The 14,129-nt window shown below is 34.3% G+C and overlaps 2 protein-coding genes across 2 annotated transcripts; one reads left to right on the top strand and one right to left on the bottom strand.

Moving 5' to 3' along the window:
- On the top strand, positions 1-942 carry LOC116092158 (olfactory receptor 5D18-like). Its single transcript, XM_031373508.1, has one exon. It carries the CDS (start codon positions 1-3, stop codon positions 940-942), a length of 942 nt encoding a protein of 313 aa, XP_031229368.1.
- Positions 943-6,543: 5,601 nt separating this feature from the next.
- Positions 6,544-7,542, bottom strand: LOC116092159 (olfactory receptor 5D18-like). Its single transcript, XM_031373509.1, has one exon. It carries the CDS (start codon positions 7,524-7,526, stop codon positions 6,594-6,596), a length of 933 nt encoding a protein of 310 aa, XP_031229369.1. The 5' UTR covers positions 7,527-7,542; the 3' UTR covers positions 6,544-6,593.
- Between the last annotated feature and the right edge of the window lie 6,587 nt (positions 7,543-14,129).

The raw sequence follows: 14,129 nt of genomic DNA, 5'->3' as shown, positions 1-14,129 counted from the left end.
ATGACTCTGTCAGATGGAAATAACAGTGGGGCTGTGTTCACCCTCTTGGGCTTCTCAGATTATCCGGAATTGAAAATCCCCCTCTTTTTGATATTTCTCACCATCTACAGCATCACTGTGGTAGGAAATATTGGCATGATTGTCATAATCAGAATTAACCCCAAACTGCACATCCCCATGTACTTCTTCCTCAGCCACCTCTCCTTTGTGGATTTCTGTTATTCCTCCATTGTTGCTCCCAAGATGCTGGTAAATCTAGTTATAATGGATGGCTCCATATCATTTGTAGGATGCTTGGTGCAATTCTTTTTTTTTTGTACTTTTGTGGTAACTGAATCTTTTCTATTAGGAGTGATGGCTTATGATAGGTTTGTGGCCATCAGCAACCCTCTACTCTATACAGTAGCCATGTCCCAGAGGCTCTGTGCCATGCTGGTATTGGGATCCTATGCTTGGGGGGTGGTATGCTCCTTAATACTGACCTGCTCTGCTTTGAATCTATCTTTTTATGGTTTCAACATAATCAACCACTTTTTCTGTGAGTTCTCCTCTCTTCTTTCACTTTCATGCTCTGACACATCTGTTAGTCAACTGCTGCTTTTCGTTTTTGCAACTTTTAATGAGATTACCACACTACTTATCATTCTCTTGTCTTATGTGCTCATTGTTGTTACCATTCTGAAGATGCACTCAGCCAGTGGACGCCGCAAAGCCTTCTCCACTTGTGCTTCCCATCTGACAGCCATAACCATCTTCCACGGCACAATCCTATTTCTATACTGTGTACCTAACTCCAAGAACTCCAGGCACACTGTAAAAGTGGCCTCTGTGTTTTACACAGTGGTGATCCCCATGCTGAATCCCCTAATCTACAGTCTGAGAAATAAGGATGTCAAGGACACAGTAAAAAAAATAATAGGTACTAAAGTCAATTCTTCTTAAGCATATTATATCATTTGTGATTGTTCTTTATGTGAAATGTGTTTATAAATGTTGATTTAATAGATTCTATTAAAATTAATGTAGTTCATAATGCACAACAGAGTAGAAATTGAGTTTGATTGCAATAAAATAAACTTGCCTTTTATTTTATGAAAAATTAAAATATTGTGTTGTTTTGGTATTATAGGTTGAAGTATATTATTTAATAATATATTGGATAAGCATTTTTAATTACTTGATTGTTACTTCACTCTATATGAAGAAAATTAATAATAAAATATTACAGATTTCAGAAAATTATAAAGATGTTTAATTCACTCATTGTGAAGTCATAGTAGAAACTTTAGGTAATATATATGATTTATCTGACAAATACATGAACCAATAGATCATATCTTAAAATCTTTACAGATATTTCCAAAATTAAAAATAATTTTTGAAAAGTTTCATCAATTTATTTCCAGCTTCTGGGATGGGATAGTGTCATATAGTTTCTTTTGATTGGAAATACTGCTTTCAAGATGAAAGGGGAGAATCTTGAGACTCGAATAGTAAATAAAATGCTATATACTTGTAAAAGCAGAAACTTAGAAGTTTCTGGATGATTGCTTTGGGGTTATAGAAAAAAGTAAACAATTGTTTGGACATGAGACTCTGAAAAGCCATGAGTATATCCTTGATCCAGTAGAGTGAGTTACTAGCTAGTTATTCAGAGAATGCTAGGTTGCAGCTTTCATGAGTAGGGTTTTCAGTGATGAAGATACTTCCTAATCATTCCTGTTCCTGTATTTCTTCACCCAACCCTTTTTGGTGACTCAATAAAATTTTAATGATACTCCTAGTTTGAATTTGGAACATTGAGTGTTTTCCCTACCTGAGCCGAGTAATCTGGTATGTATTGTATATCCAGAAAAAGATCTGTGACACAAAAGACAGACCATTTGTAAACTAAGCTTAGCCCAAAGGTTTAAACCTACCTGGATAGTGAACTTCAAATTTTCAGCAACCAAACTAAAGCAAAGCAAAGCAAAACAGAAATGTGTTTATATGATTGAAAAACCAATCAGACATGCCACATAAGAGTCTGGTCACATACTAGGGACAAGCATAAGAATTCTGAAAGAAATTCAACATCAGAAAAATGCAAATTGATTTACAGTGGGAAATTTCCTCATTACAATTAGAATGGTTGTTTAAAAAAGGGGAAACTAAGGAATACTGACAAATATGTGGAGAAAAAGACAGTTTTATACAATGTGAGTAAAACTGTATATTATGTCTATTACAGAAAAATGAGGTTTCTCTAAAAGAACAATGAAAAACAAATACTAGTAAAGATTATTATTAATGATATAATTTTTTTTTGTTTTTTTTTTTTTTGTTTGTTTTTTTCGAGACAGGGTTTCTCTGTATAGCCCTGGCTGTCCTGGAACTCACTCTGTAGACCAGGCTGGCCTTGAACTCAGAAATCCACCTGCCTCTGCCTCCCAAGTGCTGGGATTAAAGGCGTGCGCCACCACTGCCCAGCATGATATAATTTTTTTAGTACCAGAATTTGGAAGGTTGGGGCCAGAAGGTTTTTGATTTTGAAAGCTCACTGGTCTATATAATGAGATTCTATCTCAAAATAATGCAAAAAGAAAGAAACAAAACAAAACTCATGAAATTAAAAACTATATTGTATTATCCAGAAACTTTAATAGAGCACATGTGCCCAATGAAGCCATCATGTCAATTATCAAAATTATCTGCACTTCCAAATTATAAGATCACTGAAGTATATTCATATTTTCAAGAGGATGAACCAAGTACACATCAGTACACAAAGAATATGTGTTATATATTAGAGCACTGGACATCTACAAAAATAATAGTGTGTAATTTATGAAACATAGATTGAAGTAGCAAGCATCTTATAAACTACAGTTAGCTATACTTAGAAAGACAAAGGTTCACAGCATTGCTATGAATCACTGGTCTCTTAGAAATTGAGAATAAAATGGTTATTGCTTTTGTGTCATAATAAAAGCTATGAACTTGTGCATATTGGTTTTGTTGTTTATATCAAAATATGAACACGATTTTCCCAGGATAACAGGAGCAAACTCAGACTGTGTATTAAGTTAAAATGCTAGTCTTGTACCTACAAGTTAAATAATTTCCAAGTGATACATTGTAAATGATAAAATTGTGAAAGTCAGAAAAATAGAAATAAATACAATAGAAAAATATTCCCTCACATAATCAATTCTAAAACTACTTTTGTATTACTTTACACATGTACATATAATGAATGTCTGTTCATCATTAGTTTAGAATTTATATCAAAAACATTTTGCTGACCAGTGGTGGTGCATACCTTTAATCCGAGCACTTTGGGAGGCAGAGGCAGGCAGATTTCTGAGTTCACGGCCAGCCTGGTCTACAGAGTAAGTTCCAGGACAACCAGGGCTACACAGAGAAACTCTGTCTCAGAAAAAAAAAGCAAAAAAAAAAAAATTAATGATTACCATATATATAGAATAGCTTGATATATCTTTACTCAGCTTTTGTAACATCATATTAAATGATATACTTGCACATTTTTCACAATATATAGAAATGTATTTGTTCCATTGGACTAATCATCACTTAAAATTTTATACATTCATATTGGGTACTTGGAAGGATGTCTGAAGGAGATAGTTCAACCAAGTGGTTCAAAAAAGTAAAAGCTGGTATTTTTATCATGTATGAGAAATAGGACATGATGACTATTCTCTTATTTGAGTACTATTCTATAAGTAATAAGTTTATAATACTTCAGATCACAACCAACTTTTCATTTAAAATAAACTAGAATTATTTGAACAAAGACTCAGATTTTCACAAAAAATTCAGTAAAATGTTTATTCAGGGCACTGTAATATTTATGACATCATTTAAATAGACTAGTATTCTATAATACAGGCTAGGTAGACATATATGAATATTTAGAAGACTTCAGGAGTCTATCATTAACTATTACACTTACTTAAAGTATATTGAAGATGATGAAATCATCTCCTACAAATTTCTATGCAAGTCATCCACATGATACATTGCAGAACACATGCATACTACAGAAGAAGAAAACCATGGAAGTCATAACAATTTTTCTCAGTAAAACAACTATAGATTCTTGAACACAGTATTATATTCTTACCCCATGATTTCATCTATGTCTTTTATCTTTTAAGTAAAACTATTTTCTTCAAATAAGTATCTAATAACTCAGACTTCATGCTTGGGTAATCATATTGATGAGACTTTACGGGTGCGACTTCTGCAATTCCTAAGAAACACAATTTCATGGATACTTCTTGATCCTCTGTCTCTTAAAATTTTTCTGCCCCCTTCTCTTCAATGTTACCGCAATCTTATGATATCAATCCCATAGGAAGAACAACAGTATCAACAAACCAGGACCCCCAGAATTCTCAGGGACTAAAACAACAACCAAAGAGTACACATGGTGCAATCAATGGCTCCAGGTGCATATGTAACAGAGGATGGCCTTGTTTGGCATCAGTGCAAGGGGAGGCCCTGGGACTTGTGAAGGCTCAATGCCCCAGTGTAGAGAAATGCAAGGGTGGGGAGGCAGGAGTGGGTGGATGGCTGGGTGAGCACCCTCATAGAAGCAGGGGGAAGGGATGAGATAGGGGGTTTCTGTAGGGCAAATGAGGATAGGGATAACATTTGATATGTAAATAAAGAAAATATCCAATAAAAGAGAGAAAAAAGACTGCTTTGTTGACATTCATTGGGACCCTGCAATTTCATTATGTGTGGTTTCTGGTAATTGCCTCCCTCTGTTGGCAAGAGTTCTATTGTGTTTTTGATAGTAGAATTGTATAATCTCAACAATTTCTTTTAAAAAAAACCTCATCTCTGTTTCTCATTACCAATTTTGAAAAAAAGAATAATTTTAATTTACATATTCTTCAGAAGTCTAATTTTTCTGAATTTTTTGAGACTATTAATTGTATTCATTTTTCACTTATATATTATTAATACTAATTCTGCATTCATGTGGCCATTATTACATCTATTCTTTTTTTTTTAACCTTTTGAATTGGGAATTTGTCTTTATTTCTTATTTGGTGGGGGTGTCAAACAATGGTGTGGATAAGGATTATGGTTAGCTATTTGTTGAAATTCCATATTTTTATCATTTTTTTAAATTCACATATGCATAAGTATATCTATTCTTAGCTGAATTTGTTTACTTAAAGCACAAACGAATATATTTGATAATTTCATAGGCTTCAGGCATATTACCCAAGATGCTGAAGGGGTTTACAGCCCCATAGGAGGAACAACAGTAACCATATGAACCAACCAGTAACCCCAGAGCTCCCAGGGAGTAAACCACCAACCAAAGAGTACACATGAAGGAACTCATGGCTTGAGCTGCATATGTAGCAGAGGATGATGAGAGGAGAGGCACTTGGTCCTGTGAAGGCTCTATGCCCCAGTGTAGGGGAATGCCATGACAGGGAAGCAGGAGTGGATGAGTTATTGAGCAGAGAGAAGGAAGATGGGTTAAGGAGGTTTTCAGAGGGAAAATGAGGGAAGGGATAACATTTGAAATGTAAATAAAGAAAACATCTAATACAAGAATTAAAAAAAAAACTTACAAAGAAATAAAGAGAGAAAGGAAATCATCCCTCAGCTTTTCCTGTTTCCATCAGTTATTGCAACCTTTTTCATATTTTCCCTCCAACTTTGAGATATGTTTTCCCCTATCAAGTCTCATTTTTATTGCCTATCTGGTCTTTGGGGTGGGATAGCTGTGTTCTGTGGTAACTACAGCAGGGAGCCACATTATTAAAAAGAAACCAATTATTACTTTCCTAGAAGCTATCAAATGGCAATTAGTTCATTATATGGTTAATAGTAGACTTATGTTTCTACATTTTTTCCACCATGCTGGGATTTGGTCTGTCTGGAGCTTACATAAGTCTTGTAGAAGCTATCACAGTCACTGTAGGTTCATATGTAAACTATCATAAAAATTGTATAAAATCGGAGAAAAAGAGGTACATACAATAGAAAAGGGGTTTGTTCACACAATCAGTTCCAAAACTTTTGAATTATTTTACCAATGAAAATTTATAATTATAATTATATATAGTATATATAATATATAAAATATATTATATATAATTAAATATATGTTATATATAATATAATATATAATATAATATATAATATATATAATTATATATAATTATAATTATAATGAAAATTTATTTGATTATTTAAAATATGTATTAAATAATTATAGGTCCTTTGAAAGTCTCAGCTATATACAGTGTCATAAAGAAGGTGTGTAGTAGAAATGTTATTATGTAATATAAAGTACCTTTGATGATAGTTATATTTAAATATTACAATGAGATTATAAATTATATTGTTATTTCCATTTTGGAGATGGACGACAAATAATTTGTGATATCTGATTGATTTCTGAAAACTGATACAGAGATCATGGAATTCTCTTTAAAATAAAGCCATTTCTGTTCAATTGAAGAAATTATTAATTTTAATATGATCTTATAATTAAAATTTTCAAAAACTCCTGTACTTATGCCACGATTAATGTACTTGAGAAGATGAATGGGGAAGAGCTATAATTTAATCTTCATGATTTTTCTAATTGTGTCCTTCACATCTTTATTCCTTAGACTGTAAATCAGTGGGTTTAGCATGGGGATCACAAGGGTATAAAACAAGGAGGCCACTTTGAATGTGAACTGGGAGTTCTTTGAGTTGGGTACAGAGTAGAGAAACAGAATAGTACCATAGAAGATGGTGATGGTAGTCAAGTGGGAAGCACATGTAGAGAATGCCTTTTGGCGCCCCCTGGATGATTGCATCCTAAGTATGGTAACAAGGATGAACACATATGACAGGAGGATTATGAGAAGAGTGCTAAGAGCATTCACAGTGGAAAGTGAGAAGAGAAGTATTTGATTAATATGAGTGTCAGAGCATGAAAGGACTAGAAGTGAGGAGAACTCACAAAAGAAATGATTAATTGTGTTGAAACCAACAAAAGATAACTGGACAACAGAACATGTCATTGTCAAGGAACATATGAGTCCCCATGCATATGATCCCACCACCAGACTAATACAGAGTTTCTGAGACATGGCTACTGTGTAGACCAGTGGTCTGCAGATGGCCACAAATCGGTCATAAGCCATAACCACTAATAAAATGGATTCAGTTACCACAAAGATAGCAAAGAAAAAATATTGTACTATACATTGAACAAATGAGATGGTTCTGTCTTTTACAAATAGATTCATGAGCATCTCAGGAGCAATAACAGAGGAATAACAGAAATCCACAAATGAGAGGTGGCTAAGGAAGAAGTACATGGGAGTGTGCAGTTTGGGGTTAATTCTGATTATGACAATCATGCCAATATTCCCTACCACAGTGATGCTGTAGATGGTGAGAAACACCAAGAAGAGAGGGATCTCTATTTCTGGGTAATCTGAAAAGCCCAATAGGATGAAAATGGCTCCACTGTTATTTCCATATGTCAATAACATGGCTTGTCTTCTCCAGAATATGTAGTTTATTCTACAAGTTAATAAAACAGAGAATGAGGGAAATAGGAATTTGTTATAGTTCTTAGATTAGAAATCAAATTACTCTTTGAACCACTGGATTTTGGTATGTCATAGAAACTATATAGATCATACATTTTAAAACTTCTAAACCATTTTTCAACAGTTTCCTAAAGATAATACAATTACTGAGTTAAGTTTGTGCTAGATTGTAAGTTTTAGTGTTTATAATTTCAAGAACATGTAATTAATCATATCATCTTCATCTCTGGTTAATTTAATACCTAATACAAGTCTATCTTTTTCCTTGTATATATTCATAAATGATTAGCCTATATAACACATTATTTTCTTTCTTGTAAACATAATTTATAACATATAGTCACACATTTATATTAAGTATATAATATATATTTGTTATTCCATATTGGATTTAAATATTTGCATATCTGACACTGGGAAAGTAGTGTTTGAATATTGTCTTAATGACTTTTATAGGAAACATATTCATTAGTTTTCTATATTGCCTAAAGAATACAAACATAGAACAGAATAAAAAGATACTAAACTTTCTGGAGCAGGGAAGACAGATCAGACTGTAGAGGACTTTCCTAGGGGGCTTGCGGACCTTACGAGGTTCATTCTAATTAGCTAGGTTTAAATAGCATCAGCTTCAATTGGGAGATGAATATAGGTAGATCTGTGTGACTTTCAGGCTAGTTATCATAGTCTTATAATTTTTCAATCCAAGGTACATTGTTTCTAAGGAATATTTCTGAAGCTATCCTGTGGTCTCTACTCACATGTGAATACACTCAAAAACGCAAACACAAAAACACACATACAAGTGATAGAAGCAGGGATAGAGTGAATCAGAGAGATAAAGACACTGAGAGACAGAGACAAAGAGACAAGAAAGTATGTAACCGGGCTGAAGAGATGGATCAGCGGTTAAGAGCATCGACTGCTCTTGCGAAGGACCCGTGTTCAATTCCCAGCAACCACATGGTGGCTCACAACCATCCATAATGAGATCTGATGCCCTCTTCTGGTGTGTCTGAAGACAGCTACAGTGTACTTATGTATAATAACAAATAAATCTCTAACAAAAAAAAGAAAGTATATAAACCTGCCACACTGACATTCAAATACTCAAAGAAATACACACACACACACACAAATACACATACACAGACAAACACAGAATATGAATTTTTATACAAGAATCATTCCAGTAATATTGAAATACAGATACTTTTATATATCTACATCTAGTCTCATAATACTAGATGTATTAAAAGATTTTCTTTAATTTCTCAATCTCATCTTCCTGTTATGCTCTTTTGTTAAGATATTAGCATAATTGTTTATAAATGATCATATATTCATTTATGGAACAAAGTGGAAAGTTTAAAATATCAGATAAGAACAACAGAGATATACTGGAATATAGTATCAATAAAACATTGAGATATTAGGGAACCTTTCTCACACAGGGAGACATTGTATATCAAAATGTGCAAATATTGAATTTTCCTCAGTGATAAAATGTATCAAAATAAGTGAACTTACCTTCAACCAAACTAATTTTCCAGAAGCAAACTAATATATAGCTTTATTTTGCAGCCTTGAAGCAAACCTTTTGTGGGTCAAAGTGGAATCTTTGTGAGTGGGAGTGATATACATATTTTTTGTATTTATGACTCCAGCCTTGGAGACACAAACCCTGGAGACCAAATCTTGCTGATCTTTTGAGGCCTTACATATGCAATTATAATTAATTACTTTTAGCTGATGTAATATTTTAAAATCACAGATATTTTAAGTGAGTTTTAAATGACATATCCCATGAAGTACTGTATGTCATCCAGTACTCACATACAGCATAGAGTGAAGGACAAGGTGGGTGATGAGTATAAAAATGAAATCCTTGTCATTCTAGTACTAAAAACATACAAGACTCTCTGAAGGAAAGTTAAAATATGATAGTTAGCTGATGCTGCCCATAATTATCTTCCTGTGCTAGTTAGCATTAATAGTTAATTCTCCCATCCAAATCTATGCCTGTCTTCAGGGAACATTTGTTCTCCAAACTTGTCTCCTCTCAGTCTAGATAAACTCTAGTAACACAGATCCTTTCCTTTAGTACCCAGATGATTTCACTGTAATATCTTCCATTCTATCCACATAACTGAAAACAGTAGACTTTACGTTTTAAAAACATATAATATGGTGTACGCATGTATATGTTTTTAAAATCTATTCATTATGGGCACTAAGTTTTGACAAATAATAGATGTATGCAAAATATAAGTGAATTCATATTTTTTTCATACACTTAGTTTCTTTATGTGTATGGCTAGAATAGAATTCTTTTTTATATACAATGCATTTTAATCAAAATCAAAATGCTAAAAAATGCTTAAGAAATAAAAAACTTTATGAGCCATAGCCTTCACAATAAATATCAGCTCATCGGCCCTTGTCAAAATATCTTTTAGACTCAAGAAGGCAACCTTCATAATTCATTAATTCTTAATTATGTATTTTTCCTCTTAATCCCTCCTTTGTAGAGGATTCTCCATATTTTCTGTGATGCCACTATTATTTTTATTTCATATCAACAGTACATAAACACTTCTTTCTGAGGTGAAAAATAATACAAACCAAATTATGTTTTTAGATGTTTGCAAATATATGACTATATGTGTATGTTCCTTTTTCTCACAGGTACATTAAACAGACAATATGGAACCCAGGAAGGAAATCTAAATCCCAAGATAACAATGGAATCATGGCATCATTTTTTTCTAAAAGAAAAAAACCGGATATTTTGTTTATTTACATTTCAAATGTTAACTCCTTTCCCAGTTTCCACTCTGCAAATCCCCATCCCATCCCCCCTTACCCTGCGTCTATGAGGGTACCCCCCCTTACTCACCCACCTACCCACTCCTGCCTGACATCTCCAGCATTCCTCTAAACTGTGGCATCAAACCTTCACAGGACCAAGGGCCTCCACTCCCATTGATGTCTGATAAGACCCCTTCAGCTCCTTCAGTCCTTTCCCTAACTCTTCCATTGGGGTCCCTGTGCTCAGTCTGATGGTTGGCTGTGAGCATCCATATCTATATTGGTCAGGATCTGGCAGAGCCTCTCAGGAGAGAGCTGTATCAGACTCCTGTCAGCAAGCAATTTTTGTCATCCATAGTAGCGTCAAGGTTTGGTATCTGCATGTGAGATAGATCCCCAAGTAGGGCAGTCTCTGGATGGCCTTTCCTTCAGTCTCTGCTCCACTCTTTGTCCCTGCATATATTTTTTTAGTCAGGAGCAATTCTGGGCTAAAATTTTGAAGATGGGTGGGTGGCCCCATCCCTCAACCAGGGAACCATGCCTAACCTATGGATAAGGACTCTACAGGTCATCCCTCTTCTTTGTGGAGTATTTTAGCTAATGTCATCCCCGTAGGGTCCTGTGAAGCTCTTGTTTCCTAGTGTCTGGTATTTTCTGGTTGCTATCCCCGGTCCCCATCCCCCATTGAAATGCACTTCTGTTAAATTTCCTGATCCACTGTACATCTCCATCTCCTCCCCAAACTGCTTCTTACCCTCGTTTTCCCTCACACTCTTCTTTTCCTAAGACTCTCCCACCCAGTACTTCCCTTGATTAATTTGATCTCTCTTCTAAGTAGGACTGAAGCATCCATTCCTTGGTCTTCCTTCTTCTTGAGCTTCATGTGGTCCATGAGTTGTATCATGGATATTCAAAGCTCTTTGCCTAATATCAACTTATAGTGAGTACATAACCTGTGTGTTCTTTTATGACTGAGTTATCTCACACAGGATATTTTCTAGGTCCATCCATTTAATGAAGTCATTTTTTAATAGTTGAGTAGTATTCCATTGTGTAAATGTACCACATTTTCTGTATCCATTTTTCTCTTGAGAGACATCTGGGTTGTTTCCAACTTCTGGCTTATAAAAATATATTGGAGCATGTGTCCTTATTACATGTTGGAGGATAATCTGGGTATACGCCCAGTAGTGGTACAGCTGGGTCCTCAGGTAATACTATGTCCATGTTTCAGAAGAACTGCCAGACTGATTTCCAGAGTGGTTGTACCAGCTTGCAGTCCCATCAGCAATTGAGAATTGTTCCTCTTTCTACACATTTTTACCACCATTTGCAGTCACCTGAGTTTTCGATTTTAGCCATTCTGACTGGTATGAGGTGGAATCTCAGGGTTGTTTTGATTTGCTTTTCCCTGATGACAATGGATGTAGAATATTTCTTTACATGTTTCTTGGACACTTGAGTTTCCTAAGTTGAGAATTAGCTCTGTTATGGATTTTAATAGAGTTATTTGGTTCTCTGGAGCCTAACTTCTTGAGTTCTTTGTATATATTGAATATTATCCATCTATCACATATGGGGTTGGTAAAGATCTTTTCTCAATCTGTTGGTTTCTACTTTGTTCTATTGTCATTGCTCTTTTCCTTACAGAAGGTTTGTAATTTTATGAGGTCCTATTTTTCTATTCTTGATCTTATCACATAGGCCATTGTTGTTCTTTTAAAAAAAATTTCTCTTGTGTTCTAGACTTTCCCTCACTTTCTTTTCTATTAGAGTCACTGTATCTGGTTTTATGGGGAGGTTCATGATCCACTTGGACTGAGCTTTGTACGGGAAGATAAGAATGGATCAATTTGCATTCTTCTACATGTTGAACACAGAACTAGTTGAACCAGAACCATTTGTTAAAAATGCCATCTTTTTTTCCAATGGATGTTTTTAGGTTCTTTGTCAAAGATCAAGTGACCATAGGTGTGCGGATTCATTTTTTCTGTGAAATCATATTCCATTGAACTACCTGCCTGTGACTATACCTACACCATGTAGCTTATATCAATATTGATCTATAGTAAAGCTTGACATCTGGGATGGTGATTCCCTAGATGTTCTTTTATTATTGACAAGAGTTTTTGATATCCTGTGTTTTTTGTTATTCCACATGAATTTGAGAATTGCTCTTTCTAACTCTATAAAGAATTGAGTTGGAATTTTGATGGGGATTGCATTGAATTTATAGACTGAACGATGGTTATTTTTAATTTATTATCTTGCCAATCCATGAGCATGCGAGATATTTCCATCTTCTGAGGTCTTCAATTTCTTTCTTCAGATACTTGAATCTCTTGTCATATAGATCTTTCACTTGTTTGGTTAGAGTATCAACAAGATAATTTTTTATTGTTTGTGACTATTGTGAAGAATGTCATTTGCCTAATTTCTTTCTCAGCCCATTTATCCTTTTAATATAGGAAGGCTACTGATTTGTTTGAGTAAATTTTATATCCAGCCACTTGGTTGACACTGTTTATCTGCTTTGGGAGTCCTCTGGTGGAATTCTTGGGGACACTTAAGTATAGCACCATATCATCTGCAAATAGTGATATTTTGAAATCTTCCTTTCCAATTTGTATTCGTTTGACTGCTTTTTGTTGTCTAATTGTTCTAGCTAGATCTTCAAGTACTATATTGAATAGACAGGGAGAGAGTCCCTGATTTTAGTGGAATTGTTTCAAGTTTCTCTCCATTTACTTTGATGTTGACTACTGGTTTGTTGTATATAATTACTGATCTTTCCAAGACTTTTACCATGAAGGGGCATTGAATTTTGTCAAATGCTTTTTCAGCATCTAATTGAAATGATCATGGTTTTTTTGAGTTTGTTTATGTGGTGGAATACATTGATTTCCATGTATTGAACCATCCTTACATCCTGGGATGAAGCGTACTTGCTCATGATGAAAGATCATATTGATGTGCCCAGGGATTCAGTTTATGAGAAATTTATTAAGTATTTTGGCATCACTATTCATAAGGGAAATTGGTCTGAAGTTCTCTTTCTTTATTTGGTTTTTGTGTGCTTTAGTATCAGCATAACTGTAGCTTAATAGAATGAGTTGGGTAGTATTCCTTCTGTTACTATTTTGTGGAATAGTTTGAAGACTATTGTATTAGATCTTCTTTGATGGTCTGATGGAATTTTGCACTAGACCCATCTGATACTAGGCTTTTTTCGGCTGGGAGATTTTTAATGACTACTTCTATTTCTTTAGGGGTTTGGGGACTATTTAGATGGTTTATGTGATAATGATTTAACTTTGATACCTGGTATTTGTCTAGAAAACTATCCATTTCATCCAAATTTTTACAGTTTCATTGAGTATAGGCTTTTGTAGTAGGATCTGATATTTTTTTTTAATTTCCTCAGTTTCTGTTGTTATATCTCCCTTTTCATTTTGTTAATTTGGATACTATCCTTTTGTACTTAGGTTAGTCTGGCTAAGGCTTTAACTATCTTGCTTATTTTCTAAAAGAACTGACTCCTATTTTTTGTTGATTATTTGTATTGTTTTTTTTTTGTTTGTTTCTATTTAGTTGATTTTAGCCCTGAGTTTGATTTCCTGCAGGCTACTCATCTTGAGTCTATTTGCTTCCTTTTGTTCTAGAGCTTTAAAGTGTGTTGTTAATCTGCTAGTGGATGCTCTCTCTAGTTTCTTTTTGGAGGCACTCAGAGCT

This window comes from Mastomys coucha, unplaced genomic scaffold, assembly GCF_008632895.1.
Source record: "Mastomys coucha isolate ucsf_1 unplaced genomic scaffold, UCSF_Mcou_1 pScaffold15, whole genome shotgun sequence".
NCBI classification, from domain to species: Eukaryota; Metazoa; Chordata; class Mammalia; order Rodentia; family Muridae; genus Mastomys; species Mastomys coucha.
This window is presented reverse-complemented; position numbering and strand designations above follow the sequence as displayed.

Coding starts and splice junctions, on each gene's coding strand:
- LOC116092158 (XM_031373508.1), top strand. CDS start 1: ATGACTCTGTCAGATGGAAATAACAGTGGGGCTGTGTTCACCCTCTTG.
- LOC116092159 (XM_031373509.1), bottom strand. CDS start 7,526: ATGTTATTGACATATGGAAATAACAGTGGAGCCATTTTCATCCTATTG.